We start from the raw sequence: 12,650 nt of genomic DNA, 5'->3' as shown, positions 1-12,650 counted from the left end.
TTGTGTTTAACGTATAGCTGGATGAACTGGTTTAGGTGTCAATTTATTGGCTAACAAATTTTATTGATAAATCACTCTGATAAATAAACATTTTAAAACTGCACATAAATCAAGCTTAGAGCTAAAATACTGTATACAAACGACCATAGGGGTAGCGTTTGCTTGGCAACGCCCGAGTTTGGTAATATCGTTGCGTTCCACCACTGCCAGTAGCCTCCATGGAGGACAGGGTCGCAGCGTTCATCGGATCGCGGCACGCGGGCACTGGGAAGAGCGCTCTGTCTGAACTGTTCCACCTCCTGCTCCAGCAACTGGAGTTGTAGGGGATATATGTTGGCCAGATTGTAGCGCTCGCAAGGATCCTTGTCCAGGTTGAAGAAGCAGGGTGCCTTCAGAGGCTCACACACGTAGATGGGCTCCGTGTAGTTCTGCTGATTGGGTGGACAGCGTTGTGTGGCCTCGGCGCGTAGCTCTGTTATACGTTCATTGGTCAAGGCAGCTGACCCCAATACCTCGTGCACCTTCGAGGAGAGCACATGCTGCACATAGAAGGAGCTAAACGGATCATCCTCGGATTCATCTAAGTCGCCCAGCCAGCTATCGTACTGCCCCTGAAAGCTGCTGCCATTCACATACTTGAGGTTGTCCCGCATGTACGAGGAGTAGCCAAACACATCGTCCATGACGTGCAGCAGTCGACGCGGCTGTGGTTCCCCATTGGTGCTCAATGAGGGCCACAGATTGACGCCGTCCAGCTTTAGATTCGGAGGCAGTGGTACTTCCGCGGCAGCTGCCAGGGTGGGCAGCCAGTCAATGGCATGTATGACCTGATTGGATACGTAGCTGCGCTCTTTAAGCAACGGACTCCAGAGGGCACCCGCAGATCGAATGCCACCCTCCCAAGGTGATTCCTTTTGCTAAAGTCAAGCGAAATGAAGAGACAACCAGCAATGCTATTTTTCGTCTGATACTCACGCCACGAAACGGATAATTGGAGCCGGCATTCGAGTGTATGCCCACAGTAGGCGCCCCATTGTCCGAGTAGAGCAAAATAATGCTGTTGTTTAGCATGTTCCGGTCCGCCAAAGCCTGCATTGTTTCCCCCACACTTTTGTCCAAGCTGGAAACCATGCCTACGATTACAAACCATATTAAGGCACATTCGTTTGATGTACAAAACTAACAACTCTATTCATGATATGTCTCACACTTTAGTGAACAATGCAAATCCAAGGAGGGTCACACACAAAGCATTACGAATCATTTATTTAATGAACTGATGGAAAACATTTAATGTTCTAAGTTGTCTGCCGATTTAAAGCAGCGTTTCAATTGTTTGTTTTTTTTTTTTTTTTGTATTTAATACATTTTTATAAATGTGTCTTCAAATCTCTTTAATGCAGCAAGCTCGAAAAATGAACCCCAAAAGTATGCTGTTACTTATTCGAAAAGAAAAAGTGGATAAATGATCGTAGCAGTAAGAAATATAGCCCACCCAAAATTTGGTATTAGTCTTTCCAATTACACGATGTCCTAGCAGAGTAAGAAGACATCGGCCTGAAAACGCTCCCACTCGAAGCATCTGTCTCTAGGGTCATCTAATTTGGAAAAACTCTCTAATAGTTCTATTAAAGCAATTATTTTAATCATAAAAGTTAACTAAATGAATAGTGATGAAGGACGTAATTCAGGAAACCTAATTACCTAATTACTTAATAACTTAAGGCCTTGATTTTGCTACACAGAATTATTTAGTTGGATGTATTTTGGGCATTTGTGCTCTGTCAATAAATAAATAATACCATAATATAAGGTGCAATTTAACAAATATGTAGTTAATAGCTTTTAAAGAGTACTGTTTACTAATAAACTGAATTTCAAGCTGGAAAAAAATGCCACGAAGGCGTGTCGAAATCATTTAAAACATTTCTTATGCGTTTGCTTTTTGCTCATTTCACTTTTAAAATTCAATGAAAGAAAGCCACATAAATAAAAAAATTTTAAAAAGTGAAATACTTTTACCCCCCACATCGTATAATCACCATTCTTTATGTAAACAAAATGATCTGTAATTTTTATGGCTCCCCTATTTATTCTTAGAAATGGTATAAGGCTCCTTTTATGGGGTTTGATTTGGTTGGGATCGAGGATTTAAATGTTTTTTAAATGTAATGGTTTACATTAATTATATACATAAATTTAGTATAATTTATTACTGTATTGTGGATCAATAGGATAGTTATTTAGAGCAACTTTATTATTAAATGTAGAGAATAAATATAGCCAATTATTTAAGGACTCCTCTTCCCAGGGGTCAAACTTACCAAAGTGGAAAACCTGGACAATTTAATGCAAATAATACTCGTAGTTGCTCATGCATCCTGTTTATCTATTGAGGATCCACACATTCTCTAAATAATATTTAAATTTTCACATTCCGTAGTGCTAGTTTTTTATCCCTTTTCTACCATGTATTACATTTAAATTGTCAATACTCACCGGCATAGGTACGTCGCTTTTGGTTCTGAATGTGTCCAAACTTTGCGACTTCCTCCTCGGGCGCCTGCATGGGATTGTCCTCATTACCCGTATGCACCGCTAAATGGCTCAGTACCATGAACAGGGGTCGACTAGTGTCATGATCCTGAATCACACGTTTTGCCTCTGCCGTAAACACATCGGTGGCATAACTGCCATTGGCTGCTGGCCAGGGGTCTAGATCCCGACGGAAGTCCACGCCTTTCGAGAAATTTCTATTAAGCATGTGATTGCTGTGATCGTAGTAATCTATATAGCCGTTATAGTAGCCGAAGTGATGATCGAAGCCACGCAGTGTGGGCGTCATATCCTTGCGCCAGAATCCGAGATGCCATTTCCCGATTAGCTGCGTTGAATAGCCCGCATCTCGGAAGAACTCGGGCATCAGACGCTCACTCAAGGGCAGACCCCAAGGCTCATCATTAATGATCACAAAGTGCTGCATGCCTAGACAATAAACTATCAGTGAAACGAGTCATTTCTTGATTTCCCACTCACCTGTGTGTATGGGATATTTGCCAGTCAAGAGGGTAGCCCTCGAGGGGGTGCAAAGGTTGGGCACATAGTGCCGATTGAGGATTACTCCGTTGTAGGCCAGGGCATCGATGTTTGGCGTGAGTATTTGGTTGGAGCCATGAAAACTCACATCGTTGATGCCCTAAGTGGCATTGAAATTAGGTGTCTTGTTCGCAATGTTGGCTGTGACGTAACTCACCATATCATCAATTAGAATGATGATAATATTGGGCTTGGTCGAGGCTCCATTATCAGCTTGGCCCCCGCCCAAACAGAGAGTAAGACTCAGCAGCAAAGCCTCAACTGTTCGCATTTCTGAAAACATGATAAAGCTTTTCAATGATTGTACTCCTAACTTCTTCGTTTTGTTAACAATTTTGCATTGTAACAAGATTTTTCATTTATAAAAACAAAATATAAAAGGTAATAACTTTACACTCGTTATCTTTTTATGTGAATCGTAAAACCAAGGCATTCATGCAACCATCAAGGGAGACGAATCATTATTACAGCAGAAAAGTGATTGCATCGACTTAATACAAGCTTAAAAAAAGAGGAAATATGTAGCTTGAACAAATTAAGGCTCCGTTTGAACCAACGCGTTAATAGTACAGCAAGTTAGATTTTCTTATAGATTTCTTCTTCTTCTAGGTATAAGTAAAAATCAATTGTACAAATTAGTTCTATAAAAAGCCCGAATCAAAAAAAAAAGAAGGGTGGAAAACTTTGAAAACCTTCACAATTAATTATTTATAACACACTCTCCGCTCCTTAGTGTATAATTTTAATGTCAAAATTGTAAATAAGCCTCTCATAGTCTTAAATATAATATTAAGTTTCAGATCCCAACTTATTTCATATAAGTCAAACTTTCAAGAATTCGAAGTGAAAAATAAATGAACTGGTTGTCATTTCTGATAGCTAAAAAATAAAAAATAAATAAATAAAAGATGCCTTTAATTTAATATATTTATTTATAGATTCATTTATCCATCTGTTGGTTTGTTCATTTTTTTTTTTTAAGAAACAAGAAATGGGACAAATTCTCTATGATGTTACAAATTAAAAACTACCTTCAAGTGACATTTGGAAATACATATGTATGCTATTGATTAGGAATATATAACAATTATTATGAAAATCGTTGATATATTCTTATGTGAACAAACTAACATACAGTTAAGAAGAACAATTGTTATTGTGAATTGTTATTATGAGTGCTTGATCGCAAAAGGCCTCATAATAATTATTATATATTCCTAATCCATAGCATACAAATTTCCAATTGTCATCCGTAATCACAATCCTATAAGCCCGTTTCTACTTAGAACTACAGCATTTATTTTTTATTTTAACAGCGTCAATTAAAATGTCACATAAATAGTGGCGTTTAGCTATAATAACTAAAATATTTTATAAAATTATTCCGTTTTCATATTTATATTTTGTTACATATACTACATTTATATTATATTATACATTTATATTTGACATTTACTAATTCGATGCGATCGCAACAATCTTTACTTGCTCGATCGTTTTAATGCGATCTTTAAATGTAAACTAACTTACAAAGGTTAAAATAGAAGCTGCTTGTTCCACCTGACTTGTGCCTTTTTCCAAGTTCATTCAACCGCACGCAACAATTGTTAAAGAGTTATATAAAAATATGAATATATTGCTGTTAGTCGTGTCGTTTTATGCTCGTGTATATTTCGTCTCGTAAGTGTCTGTTTACGAGGCGGTTTATCTGAAATCCAAGTGCATGACTCCGATAATGAAATGTTTATGGAACATAAAGTTAAGATATGAGCCACACAATCGTGGCATACTTAAGCCATTCATTAGACTAATTAAAGACCGATTAGAACTGCCAGTCCCAGCGTATTTTTGCATTCAAAATAAATTGCCACACCCCCCCCTATATAGTCACAGCCCCACTCACGCGCACGATCAGGGGCTGAGCTTTATGCATTGGCGCTGATTGGCACGACTTGGCCAGCTAAACGCGTTCCATTTAAGCCGCATTTGTGGCCGGCACAGGTGCCAAGGTTAGGGCTGGCTCGACAGAGACATTGACTGACACGATCAGAGAAGACGTAGCCAAGACCCATGCGTCACGCATCGATAATTAAACGTAGCCGGAATGTGGATGACAGGTTTCTGGCTGTGACTTGCAAATGTTCTGCCACAGAATCTTCGCGGAAATACCCGAAGTAATAGTTGCCCGTCCACAGAAGTTGGCAATAAAAATGAAAATTGGAGTGCCTAGTGACGGCAATTAAAACTGGTTTAGTGGAAGCTTGTTGCACTACTTCACAATAACAATAACAATAAAAATAATATCGCTATGAGGATTTGCTTAAGTTCCAGGGGCCAGGGTCAACATTGGCAACAGCTGTGGCGCGTCATTAAATTAGTTAACGGCTTTTGCCCAAGAGGCCCAGCTGGTAAGACGGGCAACCACTTTACAATTTGATTTTGAAAGAGGTAATACGCGTTGTGTTTGCAATCATCACGCACCATTCTGCCTGTTTCGGTTGAATGCTAGGTCAGACATTTTATCACTCTACTGCTATCGAAATTAAGTTAATGTCTCAGTCTTAAGTGAGAATCAATGGTAAGGTCATCATAGAACACGTTTTTGAAAATAGATTGGAAATGATAACAACTGATTAATGCACTTAAACGTCACAATTTTCTCACTACTTTCAAGTACTTCACTCAATTATGCAATCCCTAAAGTTCAAAGTTGAGCCGCAAATATTGCCAACATGTCGTATTGCGAGAGCTGGCCAAATACTTCTTATCCAATCGTTGTCCAATTGATTCCTCACATTGTCACACATTTTATAATTTTCCCAATTTTACCTGAAAACACTTTGGGGCCAATCGAACGACGCTCACGCGAATAAGCAAGCTTTGGGAAATCGTAAGAAAATCAACAGCTTCTAAAGTGGAAAACCGACATCCAACACTGAACGTTTCTTATTTTTTTTTTTTTTTTTTTTTTTCAGCGCTTCACGGCTGATCCTTCCCGGTGCGCCTGCTCAGCGCGACTAAACGCGCTCTTCGTTTGTGGAAGCGGTATTTAAGCGGCAGCGCTCTATCTGTTTGCTCGACTCCAGCACGACGACGTCACAAGACAAACGGCAGGTTTTTGTTTTGTTTTATTGACTGACGATGCATAGTTTATAAGAGATACAAAACAAATAAACAAAACATGTTTTTGCAAAGATACAGCACAAATGGTAACAACAGTGGTAATGGTCTGCGAAAGAAGCCGCCTTATCAATATATTTGGCGTTTGATAACACGAGCAGGTTCGGCTGAAATGGAAAGTCGTGACAGAGAGCGAGAGAGAGAGAGAGAGAGAGAGAGAGACGAAGAAAGAGGAAAGGAAGGAATATTTTTGTTGCGCATACGCCAAGTGGGACATAGTTGGCATTGGTCAGGAATACTATATTACTTTGCATATATTATTATTACTATCACTATTATCTCTGATCGCAATATACTGAGAGATTTGCGTCTTCTCCAATATAAACAGCTAACGGGCTTATGTGCGTGCGATATCAGAGCCGGTTTGCGGTTCATCAATTTGGCTCTGACTTTGTTTTAGCGGTTTTCAATGTCAAGTTTGTCGTATTTTCAAGCTGATATTAACTGTCAATTAATTGAGCAAAAGGGAGGGTGTGTTGATTATTTTTTTAGGTAAATTAAACAAATCTTCTCATTTTTTGTTGATTATAGCAGACAATTGTTTTATCTAAGAAGATACAATTTTTTATCATTTTCTCAACTATTTATAATCAAGAAACTTTCTTCAGAATTGACCAATCATGATGAAACTTAACATAATCACTAACTAGATGTAATAACCAAAATTCCAAAATGAAAAAAAAAACACGATTTGCGGGGGATCGAAAAAAAACTCAAACTCGTACTTTCTCGGACTTAGGAGAATCTGGATACCAAGTTTGGTTATTCTAGCTCCTATGCTTTCTGAAATCCTTGCGTTCATACAGACAGACGGACAGATGGACCGACAGGGCTATATTGACTCGGCTTGCACAAGAATATATATACTTTGTGGGACGGTTACTGCCTGTTCACTCTTTGGTTACAGACTAATACACTCAATATATAGTAACTGGAAAGAGTGAGCGAGTAATATTTGTATTGCGCATACGCCAAGTGGGGGTCGATATTTATTGTCAATCAATTGGGTGTGTTAATTATTTTGTACGGATAATTAAAAACACATTTTAATATTTATTGTTGGATAATACTGTGCAGTAATAGCAGGCAATTGTTTTATCTAAGGAGATACAATTTCTATCACTTTCCCAACCATTTGTGGTCATGTCTCAAAGGTTCTAAGACTGATATTGGTTTTATTGCATAGTGAAATAATTCAGTTCATCGATTATGTGCTCATTGGAAATACTTATAATTCCACTTTTTTCTCCACTTTCTACACCTCGACCAAAACTTCGTATTTATCCGATTCAACATAACTATCATGTTTTGCGGCGCACACCCGCGATTGGCCAAATAAATTGCCCATGACAACGGCACCGTCCAGGAGAACTCTACAGATGTAGACGCGCTCGCCGGAACTCGATGTTCCAACGGATACGGCATTACGTTCTAGATGGCCATCAAAGCTGCGTACCCATTCATAGCTGCGTCCATCAGTCGCTATCAAAATATCGTAGCTTTTGGTCCAGTATTTCGATGTGGTTCCCGCAAGATAGATTGCACCCGTAGGCAATTTTATTTTGGCCGGATAAACGCCGTTGTTTGCGGGATGGAGCCGACCCACGTAAATGTTATACCAATCGGGATCGAGACCGGCAAAAACGGCACCCCTTGGCAAAGGCAGGCTCACATTCCCGGGTACCCAAGTGTGTATTGTGTCTGAAGGATAACGAAAGTTAGAAGACCAGGCGACTATATCACCATACTAGAAGGCAATTACCTGCAATGCCAGCCTGTGTCGCTGCGCCGACGACACAGAGCGTTATTATAGCGCAGGCTATGGGAAATCGCAACGAAGGCATGCCGCTACGCTTCTCGATACGACTACGAATAGGTACTGAACGATCGAATATGACGAAAGTTTTATAACGTAGCGCCCATTTATGTGCAGAATGATAAGGCCCCAATAAGATAGCAGGACTGGCATTATTTATAGCACAGTTTACTTTTAGAATTGTATGTCCGATTATCAAAAGGAAGTACTTTGCCTCAATTAGTAATCGTGCATGGCATATGGAATGTATTAGATTAAGAGCACACAAATTAATCTTATTATATAAGGAGGTCTTGGAAATGAATACTCGGTGTACATTTTTTAGTGAGTATTCGTTTTGGAAACAGATTTGGCATATTGGTCGAACAATTAAATATGTAAAGATGGAATCAGCCCAGAATTTATTGAAAGTCCAAATTCAAATTTTATTACTACGAACCAATTTAATTGTAAGATGTATAATGACTCAAATAGAAATAGATGGCACGATTTGTTTTTTAATTTTCGGTTGAGTATGCTAACAAGTAATATATTTCGCTAAAATAAGTGAAGGATTTAGGACTGGTCGATGGCACTACTCTAGTGCTTGATGCCTCATATTCGAATGACATATACAAGTATTTCAATATATTGTAAAACAAACGGGGATGAACACAAGCTTAAGTTCGAAATAGAAGCAAAAATGTGGTTTGGAGCATACATCAAAATTGTTTCGATTGTGCTTGTTTAATAATTAGATAGTCTTATTCATGTTTATGTTCTAAGTTACCATAATGTTATGGTGGATAGTGCTGGCAGATAAGGTTGGAGCCTCAAATAATTTTAGTAATTTGTAGCAACATCTGCATAAAAAATATAGGAAAATATATGTAGGGATCTTTAGTGAGTTCCCTACGAGTGAGTAAAAATCTGCTCCAGAAACTCCGTCAATAATAAGTACACCACACGTCGTCGTTTTAATCAATTGAGTACAATATTTATTCATGTGCAAATTAAATCAAATTAAATTAAAGTTTATTCATAACTTGTTCACAACGTCTGCTCGCTTCCGAAGTCAAACTCTTACTCCTAAAACGATATACTTTCTTAGACTACCCTGGACTGACCACCCCGATAGTCCGATGATTATCTGCTGGTTCAAGAGCTGCCAACCCTACATTCGGCCGTCCTGATTCATTATTCGACCCGAATGATGGAGACCACATTTTCATATACTCTGCCAGCGTATTGGTCTTTAATGGCCCTTCACCATCGCCCACTTTCTCAACAATGTACCGGCCATGTCTTAGTTTACGCGTCACAACATAAGGACCCAAGAATTTTCCCTTCAGCTTCAATCCGGCGCCAAATTGGGTACGCTTGATAGCGACCATATCATTGACTTGGTACTCTTTTTCTGGCTTTCGGGACTTGTTGAATAACTTGCGATTTTCATCTTGTATTTGTGCTATGTTCTCTTTAGCTGTCTTGCGAATATCTTCTTTCTCCTGCTGCAACTCCAAAATATACTCTTCCTCTACAAGCTTTTCTATATCACTGTCATACTTGGTTCTCATTTGTATGCCTGTCAGAATCTTAAATGGAGATATCTTAGTACTTCTCGGAGGGGTGGAATTTATAAACGATTGTACCCTACCTACATGCTTGTACCAGGCTTTCGGATCCTCTGCGCAAAGTTTGGTTAACATAGTAGTGACCACCCTATTAATTCGCTCCACCTGTCCATTACCACGCGGCACTCCTGTCGCTATCAGCAAATGTTGGATACTCTGTTCCTTACAATATTCCTCAAACACGTGTGCAGTAAATGCGGTACCTCTATCGGTGATCACGCGCTTTGGGTTTCCAAATACTTCGCCCTGTTTCTGCAACTTGTCAACCACCTCATCGGCGCCTGTACTCTTTGTTGGATAAAGCCAAACAAATTTAGAAAAAGCGTCGACAACTACTAAAACGTGGTTATATTGTTTCCTAGTCAACTCCATCGGTCCGATATGGTCGATATGATATGTTTGCAAAGGCTCATCAGATTTGTCGATTACATTCAAAAACCCTTCTTTCTTTCCAAATTTCGCGTCACTCACAATGCACTCTACACAAGACTTAACAATCCTATCTACTTTCCCTAACAACTCTGGAATAAAGTATTCTCGCTGCACTAAATCGGTAGTTCTTTTAACACCAAAATGCCCTTGACGATGAGCTGTCATTATGATTTCGTTTTCCATCCTGGTTGGTATTACAATCAATTCCTTAACTGGGTCCTTGTGCAAGATTTCATACTTCAAATAAAAGTCGTCGTAAGTACCGGACTCTAACACTTTACAAATTGCTGCTATCCACTCATCCTGACGCTGAGCTTGCTTTATTCGGTGTCTTAGTGAATCTGCCAACAATAAACAATGCACTCTACTCAATGCATCGACGTGTTTCATTTTTGTCCCTGAACGATGCTCAATTTCATAATCGAAGTCCTGCAGAAATATGGCCCAACGAGATACCTTCACTGGAACATCTTGCTTCTTCATCGTTAACGCAAAAGCATTACAGTCAGTAACGATCTTTATCTTTCTACCAAGCAAATAAACTCTCCACTTCTTAAGAGCCTGCACTATAGCGAGTACTTCAAGCTCGTATGAAGGATACTTTTCTTCAGCTGGGGTTGTCTTACGACTCATATATTCTACCGGGTGGAGACTTTGGTCCTCCGAGTCCTTTTGTAAGAGTATGGCACCATACCCATACATACTTGCATCGCAATGAACTTCTGTATAGCCCTTCTGATCAAACAGTTTTAAAACAGGGGAACAGGATAAATAAACTTTTAACTGATTGAATGCTGCTAACTCTTCCTCGCCCATTTTGAAACAAACATCCTTCTTCATCAGATTTGTCAGTGGTCTGGCAACGACAGCAAAATCCTTAACAAATCTACGGAAATAAGATGTGAGGCCCAAATAACGTTGAACTTGTTTCCGGTCTCTCGGAATTGGAAAGCTTTCAACTGCCGAAGTCTTCTCTTTAGATGGTCTTATTGTTGAATTTTCTATTATGTAGCCCAAAAAATTCACCTTGCGCTGTAACACCTGAGATTTTCCCCATTTAATGCGCAATCCTGAAATCTCTGCGAGGCACAATACCTTCTCTAACTTTCTGAGTCCTTCTTGCTCATCTTTTGATGGAATAATGATATCGTCCATATATAGGATCAATGTACCGTCGTCTATCAATGGTCTTAGAACAGCAAATATATACCTCATAAAGACCGGGGGTGAATTAGAAATCCCGAATGGTACGTAATTAAATTCATATTGTCCACTTTGTGTGACGAAAGAAGTATATTTACGAGAATCCTCATGTACCGGGACATGAAAGAAACCATTAGACAAGTCCAATGTAGTGAAAATACGTCCTTCTTGAAGTTTGAGCAAAACATCATCAATTAACACCATTGGAAAATTGTCGCGAATTATCTTCTCATTAAGTTTTCTATAATCGCAGCAAAGTCTTTTTGAGCCATCCTTCTTGGCGACAAGCACCACAGGGGAAGCGTATTCGGACACACTATGTCGAATTATCCCCTCCTTTAACCAATCCCTGATCTGCCTATCGACTTTCTCATTGTCTACGAAAGGTAAACGTCTAGGTCTTTGACGGACTGGTACTTCATCTGACAATATTATTTTCATTTCGACAGGGCTTCTTTCTGGTTTTACTGGGCTATAATTTTCTACCAATCTCCCTATTTTTGACTTCATATCACGGTTCAAATGCGACAGCTCTATTCCTCGTGAAAACTCTTCGATAACATTGGTAGACAGTATTTGACGGAACGCATTTTCCAAATCATTTATTGAACTCGCTGATTCTGAAGGCCTGGTCCCTTGAGTATCACTATGTTGAGTGAACTCTAAGTCACGGCTTCCCTTTGCCAAACTACTGCTAATTGCTTTTTCCGATGAACTGATTCCTTCCATAACCTGGCACCCTTCACTTGTCGAATGAAAGAACACTCCTTTTTTTCCTATGCTCGCACTGACAAAATCGAGAACATCACTTCCGATCACACCTTCGTACAGCGTATCATCGTCACGGACTATGTGAAAACACATTTCCAAAGGAGCATCGTCCAACTTAGTGACCACATTAAACGAACCCAATGTATAGATTTTCTTGCCTCCTATTCCGATCAATTCTTTTACATCATTTTTCAATGCAACTGGGAAAATCTTTCTGTAAACTTTCTCGCTCATCGTACAAATATCGCTGCCAGAATCAAACAATGCAGTGATCTCTATATTACCGATGGCAACATTTTTAAAAGCCCGATTGAAACTGGTCTGAGAAAATTGCTGGACATTCGACATTTTCTTCTCCCTTTCCATTCTTGGACCTTTTGCTTCGCATTGATTTGCCTTGTGGCCTAGCTGATTGCAATTGAAACACTTGACGGCATTTTCTTTGCAATCCTTTGCAATATGGTTGTTACCTCCACATTTGAAACAACGCCTATTGTCCTTGATTTGAATCGAACTATTCTCAAATTTTGATTTTGTCT

General features: G+C 39.3%; 2 protein-coding genes across 2 annotated transcripts; both read right to left on the bottom strand.

The window, feature by feature from the left end:
• Positions 1–22: 22 nt before the first annotated feature.
• Positions 23–6,045, bottom strand: LOC115622710 (arylsulfatase B). The gene is made up of 6 exons (XM_030516741.1): positions 5,926–6,045; positions 3,254–3,369; positions 3,037–3,196; positions 2,500–2,985; positions 976–1,133; positions 23–917 (listed from the first exon to the last, which is right to left on the bottom strand). The coding sequence occupies exons 2-6, from the start codon at positions 3,365–3,367 to the stop codon at positions 93–95; spliced, it is 1,743 nt and encodes a 580-aa protein (XP_030372601.1). The 5' UTR covers positions 3,368–3,369; positions 5,926–6,045; the 3' UTR covers positions 23–92.
• A 933-nt stretch (positions 6,046–6,978) lies between these two features.
• LOC115622297 lies at positions 6,979–8,120 on the bottom strand. Its single transcript, XM_030516200.1, has 2 exons — positions 8,039–8,120; positions 6,979–7,977 (listed from the first exon to the last, which is right to left on the bottom strand). Exons 1-2 carry the CDS (start codon positions 8,118–8,120, stop codon positions 7,532–7,534), a joined length of 528 nt encoding a protein of 175 aa, XP_030372060.1. The 3' UTR covers positions 6,979–7,531.
• Positions 8,121–12,650: the final 4,530 nt, after the last annotated feature.

This window comes from Scaptodrosophila lebanonensis, unplaced genomic scaffold (assembly GCF_003285725.1).
Source record: "Scaptodrosophila lebanonensis strain 11010-0011.00,11010-0021.00 unplaced genomic scaffold, SlebRS2 tig00000043-arrow-pilon, whole genome shotgun sequence".
NCBI lineage: Eukaryota > Metazoa > Arthropoda > Insecta > Diptera > Drosophilidae > Scaptodrosophila > Scaptodrosophila lebanonensis.
This window is presented reverse-complemented; position numbering and strand designations above follow the sequence as displayed.

What these genes read in the sequence shown, in the direction of transcription:
- LOC115622297 (XM_030516200.1), bottom strand. Translation starts at nt 8,120, where the DNA reads ATGCCTTCGTTGCGATTTCCCATAGCCTGCGCTATAATAACGCTCTGT. An exon ending in GACACAGGCTGGCATTGCAG is followed by an intron (nt 7,978 to 8,038) that starts GTAATTGCCTTC and finishes GTTATCCTTCAG; the next exon opens with ACACAATACACACTTGGGTA.
- LOC115622710 (XM_030516741.1), bottom strand. Translation starts at nt 3,367, where the DNA reads ATGCGAACAGTTGAGGCTTTGCTGCTGAGTCTTACTCTCTGTTTGGGC. An exon ending in TCATTCTAATTGATGATATG is followed by an intron (nt 3,197 to 3,253) that starts GTGAGTTACGTC and finishes AATGCCACTTAG; the next exon opens with GGCATCAACGATGTGAGTTT. An exon ending in CCAATTATCCGTTTCGTGGC is followed by an intron (nt 918 to 975) that starts GTGAGTATCAGA and finishes GCTTGACTTTAG; the next exon opens with CAAAAGGAATCACCTTGGGA.